At 39.0% G+C, this 22,748-nt stretch overlaps 2 protein-coding genes across 2 annotated transcripts; both read right to left on the reverse strand.

Annotated features, from left to right (window-relative positions):
- Positions 1 to 7,692: 7,692 nt before the first annotated feature.
- LOC147304274 (uncharacterized) lies at positions 7,693 to 10,043 on the reverse strand. The gene is made up of 5 exons (XM_086280284.1): positions 9,983 to 10,043; positions 9,486 to 9,692; positions 9,084 to 9,252; positions 8,843 to 8,922; positions 7,693 to 8,364 (listed from the first exon to the last, which is right to left on the reverse strand). The coding sequence occupies exons 2-5, from the start codon at positions 9,582 to 9,584 to the stop codon at positions 8,068 to 8,070; spliced, it is 645 nt and encodes a 214-aa protein (XP_086136410.1). The 5' UTR covers positions 9,585 to 9,692; positions 9,983 to 10,043; the 3' UTR covers positions 7,693 to 8,067.
- Positions 10,044 to 10,094: 51 nt separating this feature from the next.
- On the reverse strand, positions 10,095 to 12,006 carry LOC147304275 (uncharacterized). The gene is made up of 5 exons (XM_086280285.1): positions 11,872 to 12,006; positions 11,034 to 11,229; positions 10,785 to 10,946; positions 10,238 to 10,302; positions 10,095 to 10,147 (listed from the first exon to the last, which is right to left on the reverse strand). Coding segments are annotated over exons 1-5 (528 nt in total). The 5' UTR covers positions 11,975 to 12,006; the 3' UTR covers positions 10,095 to 10,145.
- Between the last annotated feature and the right edge of the window lie 10,742 nt (positions 12,007 to 22,748).

Raw genomic sequence — 22,748 nt, forward strand, 5'->3', positions numbered from 1 at the left:
GTTTCAGTGCAACTGTAACATTCCTGACTGCCCGACAGACGGTAGCCTTGGAAACGTGCTCAGCGTCATCAATATTATACAGAAAGCTCCCGTTTGCAAAGAAACGGAGTGCGGTACAAAGAATATGTAATGGACTGAGCGCATGTCCGCGATGTGTCACATGCGCAATATATGGCCTGAGGATGTTATCCAAATAACTCATTGATTGTGCTGAGAAACGGTAACGTTCGCACAGGAAATCATCAGGTAATCATCAGATAAAATGTCCATACGCGCTCTGATCACTCTCTCCCGGCGGAGAGCTCTGCGGAGTATTTGGGCTTCAAGATCTACTGGCTCTTCAAGGAAGGGACACGCCATGTCTGACACTTCCTACTGTCAGGTTTCCGACAAAGAGGCGGGGACAGTCAGGGTTAGTTGTAGTAAACCTGCTAGGGGGCAGGTTAGCTTCACGGAGTGTGTCGTCATAGTGACTCACTCAGGCTTCAGCTGAACTCGCTTTGTGAAACCGAAAAACCAGAGTTTTCGTTAACTCAGGGTATACTTAGTCAGACTTTGCACTAAACCGGCTTCCTGAAATAGGGCCCTGGCTGTCTCCTCTTTATGACAATTATTAGGTGAATGAGACGGAATCTAACTAAATTGAAATGAGTTTGGTTGAAAATGTGTGCACTTTTTTAGGAAAAACAATGCATATTAGAACAGCATATTACAGTTTTTCTCGATTGGTTTGGCTCATTTCTTGAAACCGAGATGACATTCTCAAAATAACATGGACAAATCTCCAAACCACCTTGCAATTGTTCACAACAGAATGTCATTTTTCATTGGTTTTATCAAATTGCAAATGCTTTAGTACATGTCTCAAGTGACTCTGTGCTTCTTTTCAAATGATTATGTACAAGTAGCTACAGTTAGCACTAGGGATGGGTACCGGTGTCATGGCACCGGTTCTGACATAAACGGTAGTAACCAGACCGAAAAGCAGCGCACATTTCGGTGCTTTATTTCGGTGCTTTTTTTTCCTGAGCTGTGATACACTTTTAGCCAATCATTTTACGTTTCCGAGGATAGTAGGCGGGGCCAGGTACGTACGTTCCGTTAGTGCAGAGCTACAGATTAAAAATGTCCAAGGCGAAGCGGTTAAAGGTCTGGCTGTACTTCACAGCAAAATATGCAAACTCAGCAGCAACAAGTGCTTTAAGCTGATACTGTGATACTGTCAAAGGAGGTAACGCCTCGAATCTCATGAAACACCTGGCGACGCATAGCGTTTTTTTAAAAGCCGAGAAATGCGCCGTATTTGATGGCAGCAGCAGCCGTTCTTCTCTGCGTGAGTAGCTTAATGTTGTTCTTGTGTGATTTACGTTGAGTAGGCTAACCACGTTATTACATTAATGCATGTAAGGTGAACTAGCAAACATCATCATAGCTACATGCGGCTGTCTTCTTGTTTGATGGCAGATACTCTCTTCACCCTGGCCAAAAAGGCTAAAATGACCAAAGAAGAAGTGGAAAACAGTTAAACATGAGAGGTTTTTGGACAAAGTTTGTGTTTTTTCCATTGATTAAGCACTGCTTCCAGCCATGAGTGATACCATATATGCCCCATAGCTGCAGAAAAGGCTAACATTGTTATCTTTTTACAAAAAAAACAGCTGAACATGAGAGGTTTTTGGACAAAGTTTGTGTTCTCCATTCTTTAAGCACCGGTTTGAGCACCGTTTGAGCACCGGCACCGTTTCAAAAGTACCGATTTGGCACCGGTATCGGATAAAACCTAAACGATACCCATCCCTAGTTAGCACAATGAGCCCACATTTAGCACATTTTCCAAAAAAATAGATCTTGGCGATCTAAACTGATTAGTTGATTTTTCAGTGAAATGGTTACTCACTCCAAAACATATCAGCATGGTTTCATTGTGTAAGTCATCATATGCACAATTGTCTGTTCAACTGTTAAAATTAGTCAAAGATATAATACCATGAAAGAATATCTTGGAATATTTGATAAAGTTATGACAGTACTTGACAATCAATCAGGTGAAATTAGAACTAACGAAGGAGCAGTTTCCCACATCTCAGATGACCAATCAAACAGGTTGTTTAGATACCTGACAGGTGTTGTCTATGATTATGACTGCTGCCAAAAGTATATAGACAGAGCTTGGCCCGGGGCCAGTTTCATTTGCAGTGTGAACATGGAAGCACCTCGCCAAGTACAACAGCAACTTCCTGCTCGAGGAAGAGGAGGAAGAAGAAGAGGAAGAGGAGGAGTGAGAAAGCGTGGAGGAATAGGGGGAAGAGGCCGGGGAGCACGGAGGCACCATGATGTCCCAGATGAAATCCGGGCCACCCTTATTGACCACGTTATAAACCATTGCCTCACAATGGCAGAGGCAGGTTGCCGAGTGCAGCCTAATGTGCCTCGGTCTACAGTCTCCTCCATCATCCAAACCTTTCGCAGGGAAAACAGGTACAGAACTATGCTATTGAACTATTCAGTGTTGGTGTGTGTGTAGGCCTAGAGTACTGTAATATCTTCATGTGATGTTATATGATACTATAAAAATGACAAAGAAAAAAAATGGAGAAAATACTGTGAATAGTATTCCAGTCACTGTGCAGTGCATCACACTTTTAGTACCATAAAACAGCAGTACAATTACATTGGTAACTCATTTTGTAACAAATTTACAGTGTTGACCTTTGACTTGTATGTCTAGGATTGGACGACAGCCTCAAGTGGGTGGCAGAAGAAAACTTCTAAATGAACAACAAGAACGAGAAATATCCAACATGGTCATTGCAAATACTGCCATCACACTGAGACAGATTCGTAATGCAATCCTGCTAGACAATGTAATGTTCCAAAATATAAACTCTATCAGCATCTCCACAATAGACCGGGTATTGAAGAAACATCAGATGACCATGAAACAGATTTACAGGGTACCATTTGAGAGAAACTCTGACAGAGTGAAAGGGCTGCGGTACCAGTATGTGTCTTCATGACAGGAAGTAGAAGACAATGTTCTTTTAAACTGTGTTAAAAGTCATTGTGGTTTTGATTTGACGTATGTAGATATTCTGTCTGTGACGTATGAAGGGGCGTCGTTAATTCAAACCCTGATGCTATAAAAATCTGTGTATGCTTTGATTAAGTCGAAGAATGGTCTTCCCACGTGTGTGTTCATTAAAATCAATTGTTTGACCAAGATCTTCTGGACCTGGTTGTTTGTACTCTCCTTCCTCAATTATGTGAACCTTAACACTATCATTGTAACACTATTACAGTAAGACATGGTTACCACTGTTTTTTTTGTTTTGCGTTATCCTTTTTGCCTTCAGAATCCAGCTTTGTGTGACTAGAGCATTTTGCCTAGAAATTGTCTTCAGTTTTCCACTCCCTGTTTTTACAGTACTTTAGATCCTCCCTGCAGTATCTGTTGACTGATTAGATTTATTTCTATTCTATTGTAGAGAATAATGGCATTAGAAGGCAACGCAACCCCTCACATCCTAGTGTTCGTTGATGAAGCTGGCTTCAACCTGGCCAAAGGTCAAAGGCGTGGCCGTAACATCATTGGCCACCGAGCCACTGTGGATGTCCCAGGCCAGCAAGGAGCAAATATAACAATGTGTGCCGCTATATCAGAAAGAGGTGTGGCCACACACATTCCCAGTTTAGGGCCCTACAATACACAAAAGCTCAATTTTTTGGACCACCTTTATACTGATCTGATCCCAGAAAATGAGAGAGGTGAAGAAGGACCTCAGCTACCACATTATGTCATTGTGTGGGATAATGTGAACTTCCACCGCGGCCCACGCATCAGAACCTGGTTCACCACCCATCCCCGGATGCTAATGGAGTTTCTTCCACCTTACTCTCCTTTCCTAAATCCAATTGAGGAGTTTTTTTCAGCTTGGAGGTGGAGGGTGTATGAGCATCAGGCTCAAGACCAGAGGGCCCTGCTGCATGCAATGGATGCTGCATGTGAGGACATCCCAGGGGATCAATGTAGGGGATGGTTGAGACATTCACGCCGTTTCTTCCCTCGCTGCATCGCAAGAGAAAATATCCGTTGCGATGTGGATGAGAATTTATGGCCTGACAGAGAGCAGCGCGTCGATGGCCAGGGGGATGATGATGGTGGCCAGGAAAGAGAGGGTGACAATGGCGACCACTGAAAATATTACTGTACTATAGTTCTGAAACTTTATTTACAGTATGGTAGGCTAGAGGTTTTTTTTTTTTGTTTTTTTTTTTTTGTTTGTGTTTATAACTGTTCACATTTACAGAATCCTGTATATGTTTTCTTTTCACAGTATGTTCTCTAATGTTAACATTTCTTTGTACGAATAAAAATGTTTACAGTTTCCTTGAGTATGAGTGGTTTATTGGAGGCTGATTTTACTGTAAAATCTTTTAGTTTTATTCATAGTGGTATTCTGTTGCTAGACCTGTGCCTCAGTGACAAAACGTCTAAGCATTTTGACTTGCAGTGCTTAAACAATGCCAAAGGTATAATGCATTTTGGGGGCATTGACTATTTATATGAGAAGGATATTTAGTTTTGACACATGGATAAACTCTTTTGGGAGAGATATGAGCTTTTGCAGGGGATCCATGGTGTTGTGCTAAACCATCCAGGTTATTTTGACAAAAGCACTAAATGAATGCACATCTGCCAAGGCACTTGAGAAGGATCTGTGCTATTTTGACTGTACTGACCTTTTATATGGGAAAGGAATCTGCTTTTGAAGCATGGACGAAGAGTTTGGGGAAAGATATTTGATTTTGCTAGTGAGCTATAATGTTGGGCAGAACTGTAAGACTGTTTGGCCAAATGACCTTATGGTTTTGAGATTGTCATCTCGGTTTCAAGAAATGAGCCAAACCAATCGAGTGAAACTGTAATATCTCCTTTGCATTAAAAATACACTAGCTTCCTTCCTAGCTTCCTTCCCAAATGGAAATGACTTCACATTTTACAACAAGAGACGAAATTCCAGGCATTCATCAATATGATATCACAGTCATCATCATGCATTTCTAAAATCTCTCTTCAATGAAACTGAACTATATCTCGTGTGATTTCTAGATTTGTAGAAAATTTATGAACAACCGCTAATTGCCTATGGCATGGTGATTAGCTGTTTCACACAGGATACATCCCATGGTCCCAAAACCCATAATCAGACACTGGATGGAAGCTACTTTGAAAGTCTGGTTTATGTGAAGAAGCCCATATTTCTAAATTATATACTTTGACCAAGAAATATAGAACTACAGTCTAATAATCTAATTGTACCTGTATTTGTTTTAATATAAAAGCCGACTAAAATAAATATGATGCAGTTATATTTCATCCTAAGGCAATATAGACCCACCCAGTTTAAAATTCATTTATTCAACACGTTCCTCTGTACTGTAACAAGAGAGGAAAGATTTCACGTTAACAACACATTGAAATTATTTAAATGCAGGAAGAGCTCTGCAAACAAACTCATCTACATTATAAATAAAACAAGCACATGTAAGCACTTTCTCCTTCCTTACAACAATACAAGACTGCCCTGCTCCTGAACTAAAGTGAAAAAAATAAAACATTGCCTCAGTATGGATAAATTCCCTAAATATAAGCAACAAAGTTGAGACAAAAGACCATGTATGATATGATATGATATGATATATATATATATATATATATATATATATATATATATATATATATATATATATATATATATATATATATATATATATATATAGCCACCTCCTGTACATGGATGACATCAAGCTGTATGCCAAGAGTGAACGAGACATCGATTCACTGATCCACACTACCAGGCTATACAGCAATGACATTGGAATGTCGTTCGGACTGGAGAAGTGTAGTCGGATGGTAACAAAGAGAGGGAAGGTAGTCAGAACTGAGGGGATTGAACTACCAGAAGGCAACATTGCAGACATAGAGGACAGTTACAAGTACCTGGGGATCCCGCAGGCGAATGGGAACCATGAAGAGGCCGCTAGAAAAGCTGCAACCACCAAGTACCTGCAGAGGGTCAGGCAAGTCCTGAGGAGTCAGCTGAATGGTAAGAACAAGATCCGGGCCATCAACACCTACGCCCTGCCCGTGATCAGGTACCCTGCTGGGGTAATAGGCTGGCCAAAGGAGGAGATAGAAGCCACTGACATAAAGACAAGAAAGCTCCTTACCATGCATGGAGGGTTTCACCCCAAGTCCAGCACCCTGAGGCTGTACGCTAAGCGGAAGGAAGGGGGCCGGGGACTGGTGAGTGTCAGCACCACAGTCCAGGATGAGACAACGAACATCCAAGAATACATTGGGAAGATGGCCCCAACTGACCAAGTGCTCAGTGAATACCTCAGGCAGCAGAAACCCAAGAAAGAGGAGGGAGACGAGGAACCATCATGGAAGGACAGGCCCCTGCCCCTATGTACCACCGGCAGATAGAGGGGGTGGCTGATATCCAGAAATCCTACCAGTGGCTGGACAAAGCTGGACTGAAAGACAGCACAGAGGCACTAATCATGGCAGCACAAGAACAAGCTCTGAGTACAAGATCCATAGAGGCTGGGGTCTATCACACCAGGCAAGACACCAGGTGCAGGCTGTGTAAAGATGCCCCAGAAACAATCCAGCACATAACAGCAGGGTGCAAGATGCTAGCAGGCAAGGCATACATGGAACGCCATAACCAAGTGGCCGGCATAGTGTACAGGAACATCTGTGCCGAGTATAACCTGGAAGTCCCGAGGTCAAAATGGGAGATGCCCCCAAGGGTGGTGGAGAATGACCGAGCTAAGATCCTGTGGGACTTCCAGATACAGACGGACAAAATGGTGGTGGCTAACCAACCGGACATAGTGGTGGTAGACAAACAGAAGAAGACGGCCGTAGTGATCGATGTAGCGGTTCCAAATGACAGCAACATCAGGAAGAAGGAACACGAGAAGCTGGAGAAATACCAAGGGCTCAGAGAAGAGCTCGAGAGGATGTGGAGGGTGAAGGTAACGGTGGTCCCCGTGGTAATCGGAGCACTAGGTGCGGTGACTCCCAAGCTAGGCGAGTGGCTCCAGCAGATCCCGGGAACAACATCGGAGATCTCTGTCCAGAAGAGCGCAGTCCTGGGAACAGCTAAGATACTGCGCAGGACCCTCAAGCTCCCAGGCCTCTGGTAGAGGACCCGAGCTTGAAGGATAAAACCGCCCGCAGGGGCGTGCTGGGTGTTTATATATATAAACACCCAGCTGTTCGTTGTCTCATCCTGGACTGTGGTGCTGACACTCACCAGTCCCCGGCCCCCTTCCTTCCGCTTAGCGTACAGCCTCAGGGTGCTGGATTTGGGGTGAAACCCTCCATGCATGGTACACTCTCAGAAATAGGGGTGCCAAAGTGTACCAAAAAGGGTACAAATGCTTGTCGCTGGGGGTGTTCCTTTTTGAAGGACATTTCTGTACCCTTTAGGCTTGGTACATTTTTGTACCTTATGAAGTTGTACCATCTGAAGTACAATCATGTACTTTCCTAAGACATAAATGTACCTTCAAACTATAGTACAGAAATGTTCCCTTGAAAAGGGTACAATAGGGTACCTATGAGGGTACCCCCCCAGCGACAACCTATTTCGTACCTAAAGAGACAAAAATGTACCCCAATAGTCCAAAATATTTGGTTATTTAACCATTTATTTTCGATAATAGAATCACATCAAAGCATTTAAACAACCACAGGAATACATCCTTGATTACATTCGTATATTGCCATAGGACATGTCAAGAAAAATACATTCATTTAAAAAAAGTAAACAATCACATAAAGACATTAAACACCTGAACACAATGTTTTGACGGATCACACATGGCGTTGAAAAGAGTGATACTTGGAAAAAGCTGCCTGGCAGTCGTTTATTCCACAAGTGATGCCGAAATGAGGCTCATGTGCGTGTACTAACCCAACATGTGTAATCAACTTCCTCAGAGTAAATGCCCTTTTTGAACATTTTGAACATTTGTGGAGTGGGGGCATATTTAATAGAGTTGGTTAAGTACCCTGGTGACACTTACTGGCAGGGGTTTGTCTCCCTGGTCTCCTATGTTGACAATGCAGTTCTGAAGAAAGACAAGTGTTTTCTTGAAGTATGCAGGGTAGGTCATGTTGAACACGAAGAAGGTGGAGAATGCTGAGATGTAGGCCTCATCCAGCGAGCAGCATGAGCAAACATCCACTCCTTCAACTGTGACAACACAGCGACACTGTCTTGAGAGGGCAGTTGTCCAACTCTTATCCTTCATTCGAATGGTTGGGTATGGACTCATGGGAGTATTCTGCAGAAGAGGAAGAAAAACATTAGTATACAGTATGTTTAAGCAATATGTGCCAAGTGGATTTTCAACAGATTCCTCAAATTACCTTCTTTTTTTTGCTGCAAAACAAAACTGTCTATTCTGATAACCTGTAAACATGGCCCCTACTCCAAACAAAAAGCTTCTTGACCAATGACTGTTGTGGTAGTGTTTGATAAGCTGTTAAAGTTTGACATAATATTCAAGGGCAAAAGCAATCACCCCTGACAGTGACAGTACCTGTGAAGAAGAATTTCCCTAAGGGGACAATAAAGGTCTATCTATCTATATAAACACCAGACAAAACCCAAGAGCACAGCAGCACTGTGGATTAACAGCAGTGTTTCCCCTACATTAGCTTAGCTGTGATGCTGAACCGCAGCTGAATTCAGCTCCATGCCAACAAAATACCGAGAATGAAACTTGTGGCCAAAGGCTATGCATTGCATCATGCATTTACCTCTCCAAGGATGATGAAATCTTCTATCTTCTCCTTGAAGATGGATGGCAAGAGGAGAAGTGCCCCCTTGAAGTCAATTCCTAGGTCATACAGATGCAAATACACTTCATTAGATTTTGATAGCATGCAAATTCCCATTAACATGCTCTTGACATGGCACTATGGTACATCAATTATCTTTGGAAGAGAGAGCAAATGAATTGTCACAAAATTTACTATTTGTATGAGGTCAAATTAGCACCTGTAATGTCTTCAGCCAGTGCATTCTCTCTTGCCTCCATGTAGACCTTCTTCAGTGGAAAATCCTTGGTCATTTGAAGAACATTTTGAAGAACAGCAGTGAAGTTTTCGCTAAAGCGGCGACAGATGTTGTCTTGGCAGGGATGCATTAAATCAACCTCATCACACAACTGGAAATGAAAAGAGCAGAATAGACAAAAGAATGACATTTTACATTGAGGATTTAAACTTTTGACATGTTTAAAGACACAGACTGGAGATAAATGTAAAGTGCTTTAACCCTTGAACAAAAATTCTAAAGATAATGAACAGATTGATTAATCAGTTAGTACAGAAAATAATAATCAGATTTAGAGACAAAAAAATCATTAGCCGTTTCCCCAATCATCTTAACAATTCTTACCCCTGCAGATGTCCCCAGGAATGGATATCTCTTTAATAGGTCCACAGTACACATTCCTTCAGCTACCTCTCGACGTCTCCATGCAAAGGTTTTTGTCATGCGGTCTTTCACCAGTGCTGTGTCAGGATGTAGCTTCTTGTGCTGATCATTTAGCACCTTGATATGAGCATCAACGGAGGCTGCATCTTCCCCCACAAAGCACGAATCCTTTGTCAAAGCAGATATCAGTATTATCATAAGTAAACTCTGATAAGTTAATGTTACTCGAAATGCGGTAATTTGTACACCAAATGGTTTGAAAAAAATGCAAAAATGTTGAATAGGAATTGCAAGTTGAGATGACTTTTGTTAAATCAACTGTGAAGTTCCTTTTTCTATGTTAATGTTATCTGTTAACATGTTTCTTTCAATTAATGTTTACTTTTAGCTTTACAGTGAACATAATAAGACTACATATGTTACCTTAGCTCTTAGAGGCTGAGGGTGTGAGGACTTACGAGAGAGGGCTTCAGTCTCTTCAGACAGGAGCTGCTGGATTCCTCTGTGGTCCGATGTTTCTGCGTGCATCCAAACTTTTCTTTAACCCGGTTCACTTCTTCGTTGCTGATTAGGGGAGCCCGTTCTGCTTTGAACTTTCTCTTGAGTTGGCTGTGCCAGGTGTCCTAGTTGTTTCAAATGTATATAAGTAGTTAATTATGGTTACTTTATATTAATATAATCTATAAAAGAAACAAAAAAGGAGAGGTACTCACATAAGAAAGGATACTTCACAATCAGGGCTTTGATGACCTGAATGTAGTCTGAGTGGGTTGGGTACCTGTTTCAAACATAAGAAAAACAACCCACAGTACACTGATTACTCTTATCCTTTCCTGGGGGCTTTTCTGTTCTTCAATTCTTCTAATCATATTGTTATTACCGTAAATAGTATGTTGTAGACCAATGTCAAATCAATGTAGCTAAAGTTGATTTTAATTTCTTAAAAATGGGCGTGGACAAACAGCCACACCTCTCCCAAACTTCATTAATTTAATTGACTGCAGTCCTGAATTATTAATTTACTCTTGAGCAAATTCGAAAATGAACACTTTGGATATCATAGTCCAGACAAGGTCTGGAGACACAGGATGTATGGTTTTACCACTATTGCCAGTTCATTGGAACCGTGTGTCACGCCAGACTCGAACGCTGGTCTCCAGATTGGGAGGCAGATGGGCTAAGCATTTGTTCTCTGCCTCTCTTACAACAGCAATATTAATATTAAGAAATTAATGTAATTATTCAGAAAGGAACCCTTACATTGTGTACTGTGACAGCATTTCATAAAGAGTCCCAATTATTTTGTTTCGGTACTTCTGTTTTTTCTGGACTGGTTCTTTGAGATCCAAGCGACTCTGGACATCTTGTGGGAATTTTGGAATGGAAATAACTGCAGGCAGTCTACGGCAAGAAGGTATAGAACTGCAATACAGTAGGAAAACAGCATTAACTAGCCATTTTGCAAACACTTAAATGCATATGCAAATTTAGACATTTATCACAACCTACCTCTGGTTTGCTTGGGACACTGGACCTTCAACTGTACCTTCAAATGGGTCGACCGGTTGTAAAGTGATGATGACTTCCTTGTAGCGGTTTGTGAAGTCTCTGAACTTCAGCTGCTTTTTGAAAGACTTGTCAAAAAGATATGCAACTATGGTCTCAGTGAGTCCACAGTCTACCGTCTCTCCATCTACATCGTTATCTGAAATATAAAGTACAGTATGAAATAAAAATAAAACCATTTTCAAATTTAGTTTTAAAGTGACATTATGGTCAATACATAATAATAATAATAATAATAAGCTATCATTGTGAATCTGTCTATATTCCCCAAAAGGAAGTTACAATTAATTCTCTTGATTAATTGTTAATATAAATTAACTGGTAATATAAAAATGTAAGTAAGTGTCCCTGCGCAGAGCTTACAGCTCTCATATTCGAAAATCCCACTAAGTAGGTGGAATGGTACAAATGTGTACCTTCCATTGTTTAAAATCCCTTTGAGCGGGAAACAAGTTAGATGCGATAAATTTTGCTTAGAAAACGATTTTGTTAATAGCTATATTTACATACTAGCATGTTTTGAGAAATTATTGATTTTTTTACATTGTTGTACACGGTTCGTCACTATTTATTGATAAAACACTCGAATACCGCGGGCAGACAGACGTTGAACATTCCACCAACAGTCTAAATAGTCCACATTTGTACCTTTCTTTGTTTAAAACTTAGTTAACTGCTAGCTTTCGCCCATGTTAAATCTAGCTCTTCGGACTTTTGCTAACTCTACTGTAAAATTACACGTTGTAATTTTTATAAAAACACAAAATCACACCCGACTTACCTCTAAATCTTTGCGCCTCGTCGTCTGACACATCAATGCCTTCTTCCATCAACCTTTTAAGGAGCTCCTCCGTGGATAACCCCCTCAGAGTCATTTTCTGCATCAACGCTAGTCAGCGCGGAGGCGGAGCACTCATCGCTGCTGCCTTTTCGGCCTTTGGGATTAATGCGCGTTGCGAACTTGACACATGAAAATACAACATTGTGGTATTAATGCGCAGTTGTTTAGAAACCGTTATGCTGTCTTGGCGAACTATATTTGTAACTTACAAAATGTAGTCACTGTAACATAAAAATCTGCTTGACATTTTAACTTCCAAAGAACCTCGGTTTAACTTGATGTTGCAAATTCCATAAAAACCTCACAATTAATGAACAATTCTAGGATGTAGTAAAAGCAAAAAAGTAAACGGCCAAACATAACAGTAAAATGATTTCATGTTTTTGAAAGATTTAAAACATTAAAAAATTATAACTGGAACTTAATAAAATGGAAATGGACCAGTTTTTTTTAACATCATTTGGTTGTGCCTGCATGTCATTGTGTGTGTGTGTTTTTTAATATAATTTAACATAACTTACACAAAGGTAGGTTACAGATATTCTTTGCATCATAGGATAATTTACGTAGAGAGGAGAGGACCAACAGATTTGATTATAAGATGTAGCTTTTATGAGCACACTCACATCTCATATGAATTTTACAATTAACCAGGCCCATCCAGATTTTCCCATGCTGACCCATTACCACGTTCTGCCACTGTCACTGCAGTACAGGTCAAAATGGTACAGATTTGTACTTTATTTCAAATTGTACCTTTAAAGGGGCATTTCTGGACTTTTAAAGACCAGTATTGTACTTTTAAGGGAACATTTAAAAAAAATGTACCTATAGGTACAAAAATGTTCTTCTCTCGTACCTCTATTTCTGAGAGTGTAAGGAGCTTTCTTGTCTTTATGTCAGTGGCTTCTATCTCCTCCTTTGGCCAGCCTATTACCCCAGCAGGGTACCTGATCACGGGCAGGGCGTACGTGTTGATGGCCCGGATCTTGTTCATGCCCGTAGTGCTGCATTAACATCATCTAGCAGACCTTCTTCACGTAATCTTGGTAACCGGCTACGGGGGATCCAGGTTTCAAGCTTGGCCATGATCCTATTTTTCAGGTCAGTTCCTCTCGCACTCAACGATCCTTCTCCTATTGCACTTGGGGCTATGTACTCAATCTCGGGTGGGGGTGATGATATCTCCCCCCTGACCTGGCGTCCTGACTCCTCCTTGCCGTAGCATTTGTGTTGTACCTCGTCAATCTCTAGCTGTGAGAGCAGTCCCTTCTTTCGAATGTTGGAACACTCAGCTACTAGTTGTTTCGCCGTCATTGTGGATGTTGGGTATCGAAGAATCCATAGGTCCCTATATATATATATATATATATATATATATATATATATATATATATATATATGTGTGTGTGTGTGTAAACTTGAATATATAGAATGAAGCTTGAATATATAGAATGAAACTTGAATATATGGAATGATCGTCTGAATATATAGAATGAAGCTTGAATATATAGAATGAAACTTGAATACATGGAATGATCGTCTGAATATATAGAATGAAGCTTGAATATATAGAATGTATGAACCTCATTTTTAGAGATGAGGTGTTTCTGAATTCTCTGCCTTTACAAAATGGCATCAGCTGAACTATTTCAGTACTTTTTAGAGCTTGACAACTGTTTTGCCACAGCTGTTCAAACTGCAAATGGTAGAAATAATTTGGAATTTATACTACGTCACCTTGAAGAACACGTTTTCATTATTGCAACATTTCTAGTGCTCATGAATAATGTTCAACAAAATGTTTCTGGGAGAAGATCATGCACACTTCTTGAGGGAATTTATCAATCACTGATGGAGATGTCAACTGAGCTAACACTTCGAGCAGAAGCTGAAGCCCGTTATGGGCTCATTATACCATTCTACGTCTCAAAGAGGAAGGCCAAGGTAAGTGATAAAAATGGAAACAAATTTATTCATAATGTGTATGGAACTTGAGAGAGTCAAGAGATGGCAAACAAGATAATGAATCCAAGAAATAAGAAAGAAGTTAACATATTTGTTACTCTTTTAGGTCCAACATACCAGCTACTCAGCTGACTGACATGCGAGACTTGGGGTTTAGTTGGATGGCCATATCTCAAATGTTGTCAGTAAATGTTTGAACACTTTACAACCACAGGATACAACTAGGTTTAGGGGACTATGGAACTTTTAATAATACTTCAAATGTGGACCTTTATCATTGCATTACTGAGATTCTTACACATATCCCTGGCTCAGAAGAATCCTACTTTAGTGGTAGTTTGAGAGGAAGAGGAATCAGAGTTCAGCGGTGGTGAGTGCGAGAACGTTTAAGAATAGTTGATCCAGTGGGAAGAGCTTTGAGAGGACGGAGAGCAATTCAGGGGAGGGTCTACAATGTCACTGTCCCAAATCAAGTGTGGTATGCCTTTTTTCACTTTTTAAATTTGATTAATGTTAATTATTACTTCCTGCATTGTAGTAATATAATATATTGTTTTAATAAACAATGTTGTATAATGTCTGGGTTTAAAATATTGTTTATCTCCAGAAATAGGTTACATGACAAAAGTACAATGTCAAAGTCATAGACCTTTATTTTAATGTACATCTAGTGTCATAATAATAATATATTTCTTCTTATTCCAGGCATATTGACACAAACCATAAGTTAAATCCTTGGGGGTTTGTGTTTCATGGAGGAGTTGACGGCTATAGTCGCTGCATGTATAACACAAACAACAAACCGGCAAGGGTTTAACTTATGGTTTGTGTCAATATGCCTGGAATAAGAAGAAATATATTATGTACATTAAAATAAAGGTCTATGACTTTGACATTGTACTTCTGTCATGTAACCTATTTCTGGAGATAAACAATATTTTAAACCCAGACATTATACAACATTGTAATAATATATTATATATTATATATACTCATACACTACATGAGATGCTGCACAGATAACAGAGCATCAACTGCTATGCAACTTTTCCAGAGTGCCGTTGATCTCTTTGGCCTCCCACAACGTGTCAGGGGTGATGCTGGCAGTGAGAATATTGATATTGCACGGTTTATGATTGAACATAGAGGGCCAAACAGAGGACGCTTTATGGTTGGACGAAGTGTGCATAATCAAAGAATTGAAAGATTGTAGGGTGAACTAAACAGAGTTGTGTCAGCATACGTTAAAGACCCTTTCCTCTTTATGGAAAATGTTGGGATTTTAGATAGCACTGACCCATTTCATATTAGGGCTCTTCACCATGTATATCTTCCAAGAATTAACAGATCTGTGGATGAATTTGTAAATCAGTGGAACCATCGCAGCTTAAGGACAATGGAAAATAACTCCCCGCTGCAGCTGTGGACTGCTGGAATGTTGTAACTTCCTCAGCATCACAGAGTCTCAGTCAAGTGCACTTCAGACATCGTTCTTACCATCACCAGCAGTTGACGGCTGACTTGAGGCAGATCGACCTCTTGAGTGACGATGGAAATCATGGGATAGATGTTTTTTTATACAGCATGCTTCAGGTAAGTTATTAGTAAATTTGTTTGTGTTAATTAAAAAAATGTATTTGAGTGCCAGACACTAAAAATTGTGAAATATCATGATATTGAAAAAGGTCCAAGACTATTATTTAAGTAAGGTAAGGTAAAAAGACTGGTTTTATCTTCATATTCACTTGTGCCATTTAAATCATAAAAGTAGACAAATAAAGTGTTTAGACTACACTTTTCTTTCATGACAAACCATACTTGTCACAGTACAAAATGTTACAGTATATGTTACATATGATTGTATGATGTACTAATTTAACTGTTAATAAACATGAATTATGATTCATTCATTAAATAAAATATGTTATACATTTTAAACTCTTTAAACTCTTTTTTAAAAGACACAAATTACATAAAAAGTAGGAACACAGAACACTTTATTTGTGTATTTCCAGTACCCAGAGGAAGGAAATAATATTCTGCAGTAATAGGGCTGGTCTTATAAAAAAAAACAAATGATCGAGGAAAAAAAACCCCCCCAAACAATCTACAATGAGCCTGTGTTATCAAGTAGTATAGTAAAATATGCAAACAAAATCCTTAAAACACTCCCTGCAAACCAGGTTATGTTTATTATTATTATTATTATTATTATTATTATTATTATTATTATTATTGTTTATAATACTTTGATAACATTTAATAATTTGATAATATTGTATTATCATATAGTGTGATATAATGTTCATATTCCAACTGTAACATAACCAGGTTTGACCAAACCAATGTCTGTCACATTTATAGACAACTTTGCTGCCAGTGTTGGAGATACTCTTTCCACCTTTTAGTATGTAGGGTTACAGTAATACTTTTCAAAACTTTACCAAAACCTAACAAAAACATTTTTTTAAACCTGTGAGTTAAGCTAAAAGTTAAATGATATTAATACAAAGTTCTGTGTAAAGCATAAATGTTCATATGGGACACTGAAATAAAGCTTAACTCATCTCATTTGAAAATTCGCATTGTGGAATAGTTGAACACAGGAAGCATTTGAGAAAACTTCTATATTCTATTCTATTCTATTCTATTCTATTCTATTCTATATAACAATGAGATTGTGGCATATTATATTGCTCACTGCAGGGGTGCTAAATAATCTAATGTTACTATGGGTCATTTCAGAGTCAAAACATGCCATATAAGCAGGAAAACAAATTAACTACAATCAAAAAACAAAAAATGCCTCACATGTATAAACTGAAACAAAATTATTCCATCCATTCTCTTCGGCTTATCAAATCCATGTCTGATTTGAAAGTAGTGTACACTGCATGAACTGGCATTTAAGCTGTAATTTGAAAGACACACATGAAGCTTATTTAGGCTATACAGTCCTACTGCTGTCCATGGTGTACTCTGATGCGGGGTTAACAACATTAACAAAAAACAAGAAAATAAAAAATGCATATGCAAAATAGAAAAAACCCCAAATCCTCATCATGTCAACAATCTTTAAGAAAACACATCATGATCTTCCAAATCCTGATGAATTCCATATTGCAAAATCCATGTCTGATTTGAAAGTAGTGTACACTGCATGAACTGGTATACGAAGGATATTTTCACAAGTATTGGGCACTGGAAATCTGCAGTTAGTGACGAACTCAAGGCTTGGCTTTGGAGAAAAACCCAGGGCTGGTATGCTGTCACATCCAGTGCAGAAAACAAGAATATCTTCCAAAGACACATCATTTTCAACTATAAGATAGAAAAACTACAAAATGATAATGAGATTCTGACTAAGACTACTGATGTACAGATACATTAAATTACCAAAAGATCAAATCAAAAGTGAAACATGTATATTTTTTAAAATTAAGCTGTAATTTGAAAGACACCCATGAAGCTTAATTAGGCTATACAGTGAAACCACAATGTCAAAAAAATAAGTTAGTGGAGACCACAACATATTAAACGTACGTGGATGCAGAAATAGCCTATTATTTGTACTCAGTATACAGGATTGGTAGTCCGGCACTCGTCTTGAAATACATTACTCCCTCGTTCAGAGTGAATGATCTGGAATAGATTCTACATATCAGTTGCTCTCAGAGCCATTCCAGCTTTCACGAAAAGGCACTTCATCTGAAGAGGGTATGTCTGTAGAGCATCTAGGACACCTAGAGACCTCAAGCCATCTCTGTTAGTTTTCTTTCACCAGACATAACTGAGTTAATAACCTTTGAGTTAAAATCCTCCTCTAAGGTTTCCTTTAGGCAAATTTACTCATAAAATATATCTTCAAAAGTTGATATTGTTACAAGTCCTTTGAAATAGCAAGAAAGCAGATACATACAGAGGAGAAAAATGAAATACAAAACAAAACAGGCCGCTAATCAGTGTCAACTGAAACTGTCATCACTACTTTGCAGCTGTCAGGTGGAGCATTTGGCCTAAGGACAGTCAAAGACTTTTCTTGTATCTGGATTTTTAATGCTTTAATCACTAAAAGTTGATGGCAGGAACTGCTATGTCAACAGTTTCACAGACTGTTGATGGAATTTGTTGCTTCATTTAGATAATTTTGGCACTTCATGGCCATGTTTCTCAAAATACAGACAGATAAAAAACAGTTTCTAACTTGCTGCAAACTCCTTTTCCATGTGTGTTTAGAGGGGTGAAAAAAAAAAGCAAATCGCTTACAGTTTAGCATTTATCTTAGAAAAATCTGTTCAATAAATTCAATTGAGCCAGAATCTAATCCAATACTACTGTGTAGTACCTGAGGTTACACTATATAACATTCACTATAATGAAGGCAGAAAGCCTCTGAAGTCATCTCTTGTCACACGGTAGGATTGCTGGAATAGTAGATGTACACTCAACTTGAAATATCAAAGACAGAGACACATGTGTTGTGAACAAATTGACTGATATCAAGTTTCCACTAAATATTTTTGAAAAATAAATAAAAAAATGTGGCCTTTTAAATCCTCCTTAAGCTTGGCTAAGGTTTACTTAACTAATGTTAAAGGAGGATTTAAATGACCCAGTGTCAGTGGTTTGAGACACATTGCAGCCAGTTCAGCTATAATGGTGCAAACACATCTTTGTATCAAGATGCAAATGAAATCTCACATCCTCCCAAATGTATCCATGGCAGTAACAGTCTGCGGAGTATGTCTCCCAGATTATGTCCACTGAGATTATGGCAGCTAAACATACATTAAAATTAGCTGTAGGTCTTAATGTCACATCACATTACAGAGAAGTACCAATTCAAACATGGCTCCAATGACATACAGAGTGCTGTTTTGGCATCTTCAGTTAGGCACATAGTATGTTACACATACAATTTCTGAAGTTTCAGTACAGATTGGCATGCAGCATTGAAAACCCATGATGGATGGCGATCAGATTTAAGATGTGGCACTAATGGCATTCAATTAGGATGCTTTCAAAAGTATTATATATATATAATGTATAGTAAAGTTTGTTCCAACAACTGATTCTCCTTGAGACACTTGAGCACAGTTTGTTTTTTTTAAGATGCTTGGCAGATTGCTTGTTCTATGTATCTTGGGAAATCTGGCACAATTCAGGCTGTCTCTACGGATTTTGTCTCTGAATGTGATTCCAAGTGAACTCAATGATATTAAGATCAGGGCTCTGTGGGGGCCATACCATCTGTTGAAGAACTCCATATTGCAGAAGATAGTTCTTTGTAACATCGGCCATATGTTTGGATTCACTGTTATGATGGAGAATAAATTTGAAACTGATCAGACACCTGCCTTATCTTCTTCTTCTTCTTCTTCTTTTTCAGCTGAACCCTTTAGGAGGCACCACAGTGGATGTTCCGCCTCCATCTCACTCTGTCAACTCCAGTTTGGCTTTTTTGTGAAGTTACTAAAAATCTAAACATTAACTGTATAATGTGAAGGCTTGTGAATCCCTGTTTTGAAATCTCCATATTAGCATTTTGGCTGTCACCAAGGTGGAATTTTAGTCACACCTGACCATGAGAGGGTGGCGTCCATATACTGCTCACGTGCAGTTCACAGCTCTTAAGAAGAACTCTATATTGCATTAGAAGTAAATTAGCACCTGCTTCTTGTATAGACTGTATGAGCACAATTTAATAAATTAGTGCAACAAAGCTTAACAAAGTTTTCCAAGTCTTAATTATACTCATGTATGGAGGCTGATTATCGCTATTTGTGTCTGGACAAGAAACTTCTCAGTCTCACTGGCAACCACCAAACTATAACTTAACAGTATCTAATCAACACTCATGGCAATTATTGAGCAAAAATCACCCATAAAAGCTTGTGTTTTCTGACTTGTTGCAATGGCCACCACACCAGTATGGCTTTAGTGGGTGTTGCATGAAAGGGAAATCGGCGGCTGTGCAAAAATTGTGATTAACGCCAAAAAGAGCATGAGAAATTTGTTATGTTCACCAATGAACCAATGAAATTCTAACTAGTCTCTTAACTACAAATAACAGAAGACACATGTGATGTTCTGTGTCTTACTCGTGAGTCAGTCAACAAAGCACAGTCCTCCAAATCAATACTTTAATAAAGTCATTCCATGCGTTTATAGCTGGAATAACCTACTGAGCATGGTGTGTGGGGGTTGATCATGTTCCCATTCCCCTCCAAATTGCTCCTCCTTTTCACTGATCGCACATATGTATTCCGAATTTTGCCTCACGTAGCTCTCCTTCCTCCCACAGCACTGTCTCTCCCCTGTTAATCAATAAGGGATGGCTCTGCACTTGTTTAACCTAGCACAGCTCCCCCGCTTGAGTGTGGATCAGGTGACACACCGCATTAATAAATAAATAAGCAGAGGGAGGGAGTGGAGCACTCATCACAGTGCCAATGATGGGACAATTATCTCATTGCAAATAACGCTCTCCCACAATCACCTGCCAAAATCGAAGAAATCGATAGGGGTTGGAGGCGAGATAGAAAAAGGGGAGGGAGGTGGGAGGGAGTGAGGGGGAGGTGGGAGTCGGTGGGAGGGAGGAGGACAGAGGTTAAGCAGAAGGAAAACAGAGAGGAAAAAAAACAAGGGGAAACAAAACAGGTAATGGAACAGACCTGCTGGAGGTGTTGTTAGTCATAATAGTGGTTTACTGCTATAAGCATCTGCATGCTAAGTTTTATCTTGAATTTGAACATCTCATTTTACTTTATTTAGTAAACTATTCCTTTACTATACCATGGTTTTGTGTTTTTGTGCTGCATTTCTCATGTTCTCTTCAAATTTTTTTGGTTTTTCTTCTTTGTGTTCCTCATCCCTCCCACCTCACATGTTTAGTGTTAGTCCTGGCATCCTTGTGTAGTTATTTGTTATTTGGTTAATTCTGTTTTTACTTTGAAGCTTGTTTCTTTTACTGTCTGCTTTCCCTCGTTTGCGACTTTTTGGCCCCCTTTGGCCGTTTCACCTTTGTTTGATTGTTTCCACCTGTGCTGAATCACGGATCACCCCTATGTGTTTAGATAGTTCAGAGGAGTGTACTGAAAAACAAGTTGAACAGAGCGAGGCATTCTTTGCGTTAGATTACTTCATAAAATCGGAAGCCCCAGTTAGAGGTAACAGAGGGATGGCCTACAAAGTGAGATAACTGGGTTAGCGAGCTAGCTTGATATTAAAGTCAGAGTTTTCTGTGCAATGTAATTGTTTCATTTTACCTGGCTAAATCACCATGGTTACTTGTGCTGAGCAAGTAACCTGATCAGGAGCAGGTTATCTTTAACGTTTCATTTTAAAATTGGCTGGAAGCATCACGTTTTCACTGGTTCTTGAATTGTCTCTGCCAATGACGTTATGTTTTTGGCAGTGGTTGCATGTGTGGATGTCATAATTTTTGTCTGGAAACACAACAGCTTAAAAGTTGTGATCAAATTCTGATAAAACTTTGTAGGGAGAGTGGGGCCATGTTAACAATAAATTAAATTGTGGCTTAGCTCCACCAAGGTCCTCAAGGTCAACTTAAGGATGTAATGGTCAACAACTGACTGAAAACCTTTTAATTTAAAACCAATGATTGTGCTATTTTGTTAATAATAGACACATTTAGAGACATGTAACACTGTAGATGTGTATTATAACAATCATGATACAGTAAATATTTGTTTAAAGTCGTACATTTTGATGAAAAATAACAATACGTTTTCAGACTGACTATGAGTATGTTGACTTGGGATACAGTGACAGGTTATAACTGTTTAAGTATATAATTACATATTATTGTTTTTGGAAAATAAAATCCATCCATCCATTTTTGTCCGCAGACACCTCCTGTCCAGGGAACACCAAGGCATTCTCAGGCCAGCCGAGAGATAAAATCTCTCCAGCATTTCTTGTGTCTGCCCCTGTGCAGAGGGTAGGGACAGACTGACTGGTAAACTGAGAGCTTTGCTTTTACTCTCAGCTCTCTCTTCACCGCAATGGACCAGAATAATTCACATTCATAATATATTAATAAATAATATTTAATCTTTAAATGACTTGTGTTGATTTCATGTTCTTCAGAGATTTTTCATCGCCAATTTATCATCAGCATTTGATAACGTCTCCGATGGAAGTAGGTGACATTCATAAGGATCATACTGAATCACGTGACATGTGAAATGTGACATGTGAAACAGCTTTTTTTTGAGCGGGCACAAAACCTGAAGCACAAACTCAGCTATAAAGCAGAAGACTAACTACTATTGTGTTACCTGTTATTGCTGACTGTGGATTTAGACAAAAAAAAGCCTGCCTGTGTTGAACTTTGTTAATCCAGGTTTTCTGTGAGTTCTGACACAAAAGGAAGCATCTCACGTATCATTTGACTTCATTATCTTATGAACAGTTGTTGAAAAGAACTTAACAGTAAAATGCAACACTGTTGGTGCAACTAACACAAGAGAGCAATGCTGCAGAAAATCATTAATGCTGGGAATTCATGACCATCATAAGCACAAGCAATCAAACCAATATATTACCTTAAGTTTATATATATATTTTATGTGATAGAGCTCAGAAACGTCAACTTCTGATACAATCCCTTAGCCTAATAAAGAGGGGCTGTGGATATCACTAAAGTTTGTGGCCATTTCAAAGTGAAATTAATTTGGAATTTGTGATTCTTGCCATCCATCTATAATGCTCAGGTGCTTTTGTATGAATATGACGATTTTTGGTTGCTGTTATACTAAATGAATACCCAGTGAATTAAAGACGTGCAGTTCCCTCAGTTCTGTTCTTTTTTTTTTTGCAATTTT

This window comes from Aulonocara sp. 'chitande type north' Nkhata Bay, linkage group LG22 (assembly GCF_057382095.1).
Source record: "Aulonocara sp. 'chitande type north' Nkhata Bay isolate Kocher_YH1m ecotype deep benthic linkage group LG22, A_spYH_male_GT1.1, whole genome shotgun sequence".
Lineage (NCBI taxonomy): Eukaryota > Metazoa > Chordata > Actinopteri > Cichliformes > Cichlidae > Aulonocara > Aulonocara sp. 'chitande type north' Nkhata Bay.

Bases quoted from the DNA above. Each gene is read 5' to 3' on its own strand.
- LOC147304275 (XM_086280285.1), bottom strand. From the start codon at position 11,974: ATGCAGAAAATGACTCTGAGGGGGTTATCCACGGAGGAGCTCCTTAAA. The intron at 11,230-11,871 runs GTAAGTCGGGTG...TTTATATTTCAG, and splicing joins CGAGGCGCAAAGATTTAGAG to ATAACGATGTAGATGGAGAG. The intron at 10,947-11,033 runs GTAGGTTGTGAT...ACTGTATTGCAG, and splicing joins GTGTCCCAAGCAAACCAGAG to TTCTATACCTTCTTGCCGTA.
- LOC147304274 (XM_086280284.1), bottom strand. From the start codon at position 9,584: ATGACAAAAACCTTTGCATGGAGACGTCGAGAGGTAGCTGAAGGAATG. The intron at 8,923-9,083 runs GTGCTAATTTGA...TGTATGACCTAG, and splicing joins ACTGGCTGAAGACATTACAG to GAATTGACTTCAAGGGGGCA. The intron at 8,365-8,842 runs GTAAATGCATGA...CCTCTTCTGCAG, and splicing joins ATTTCATCATCCTTGGAGAG to AATACTCCCATGAGTCCATA.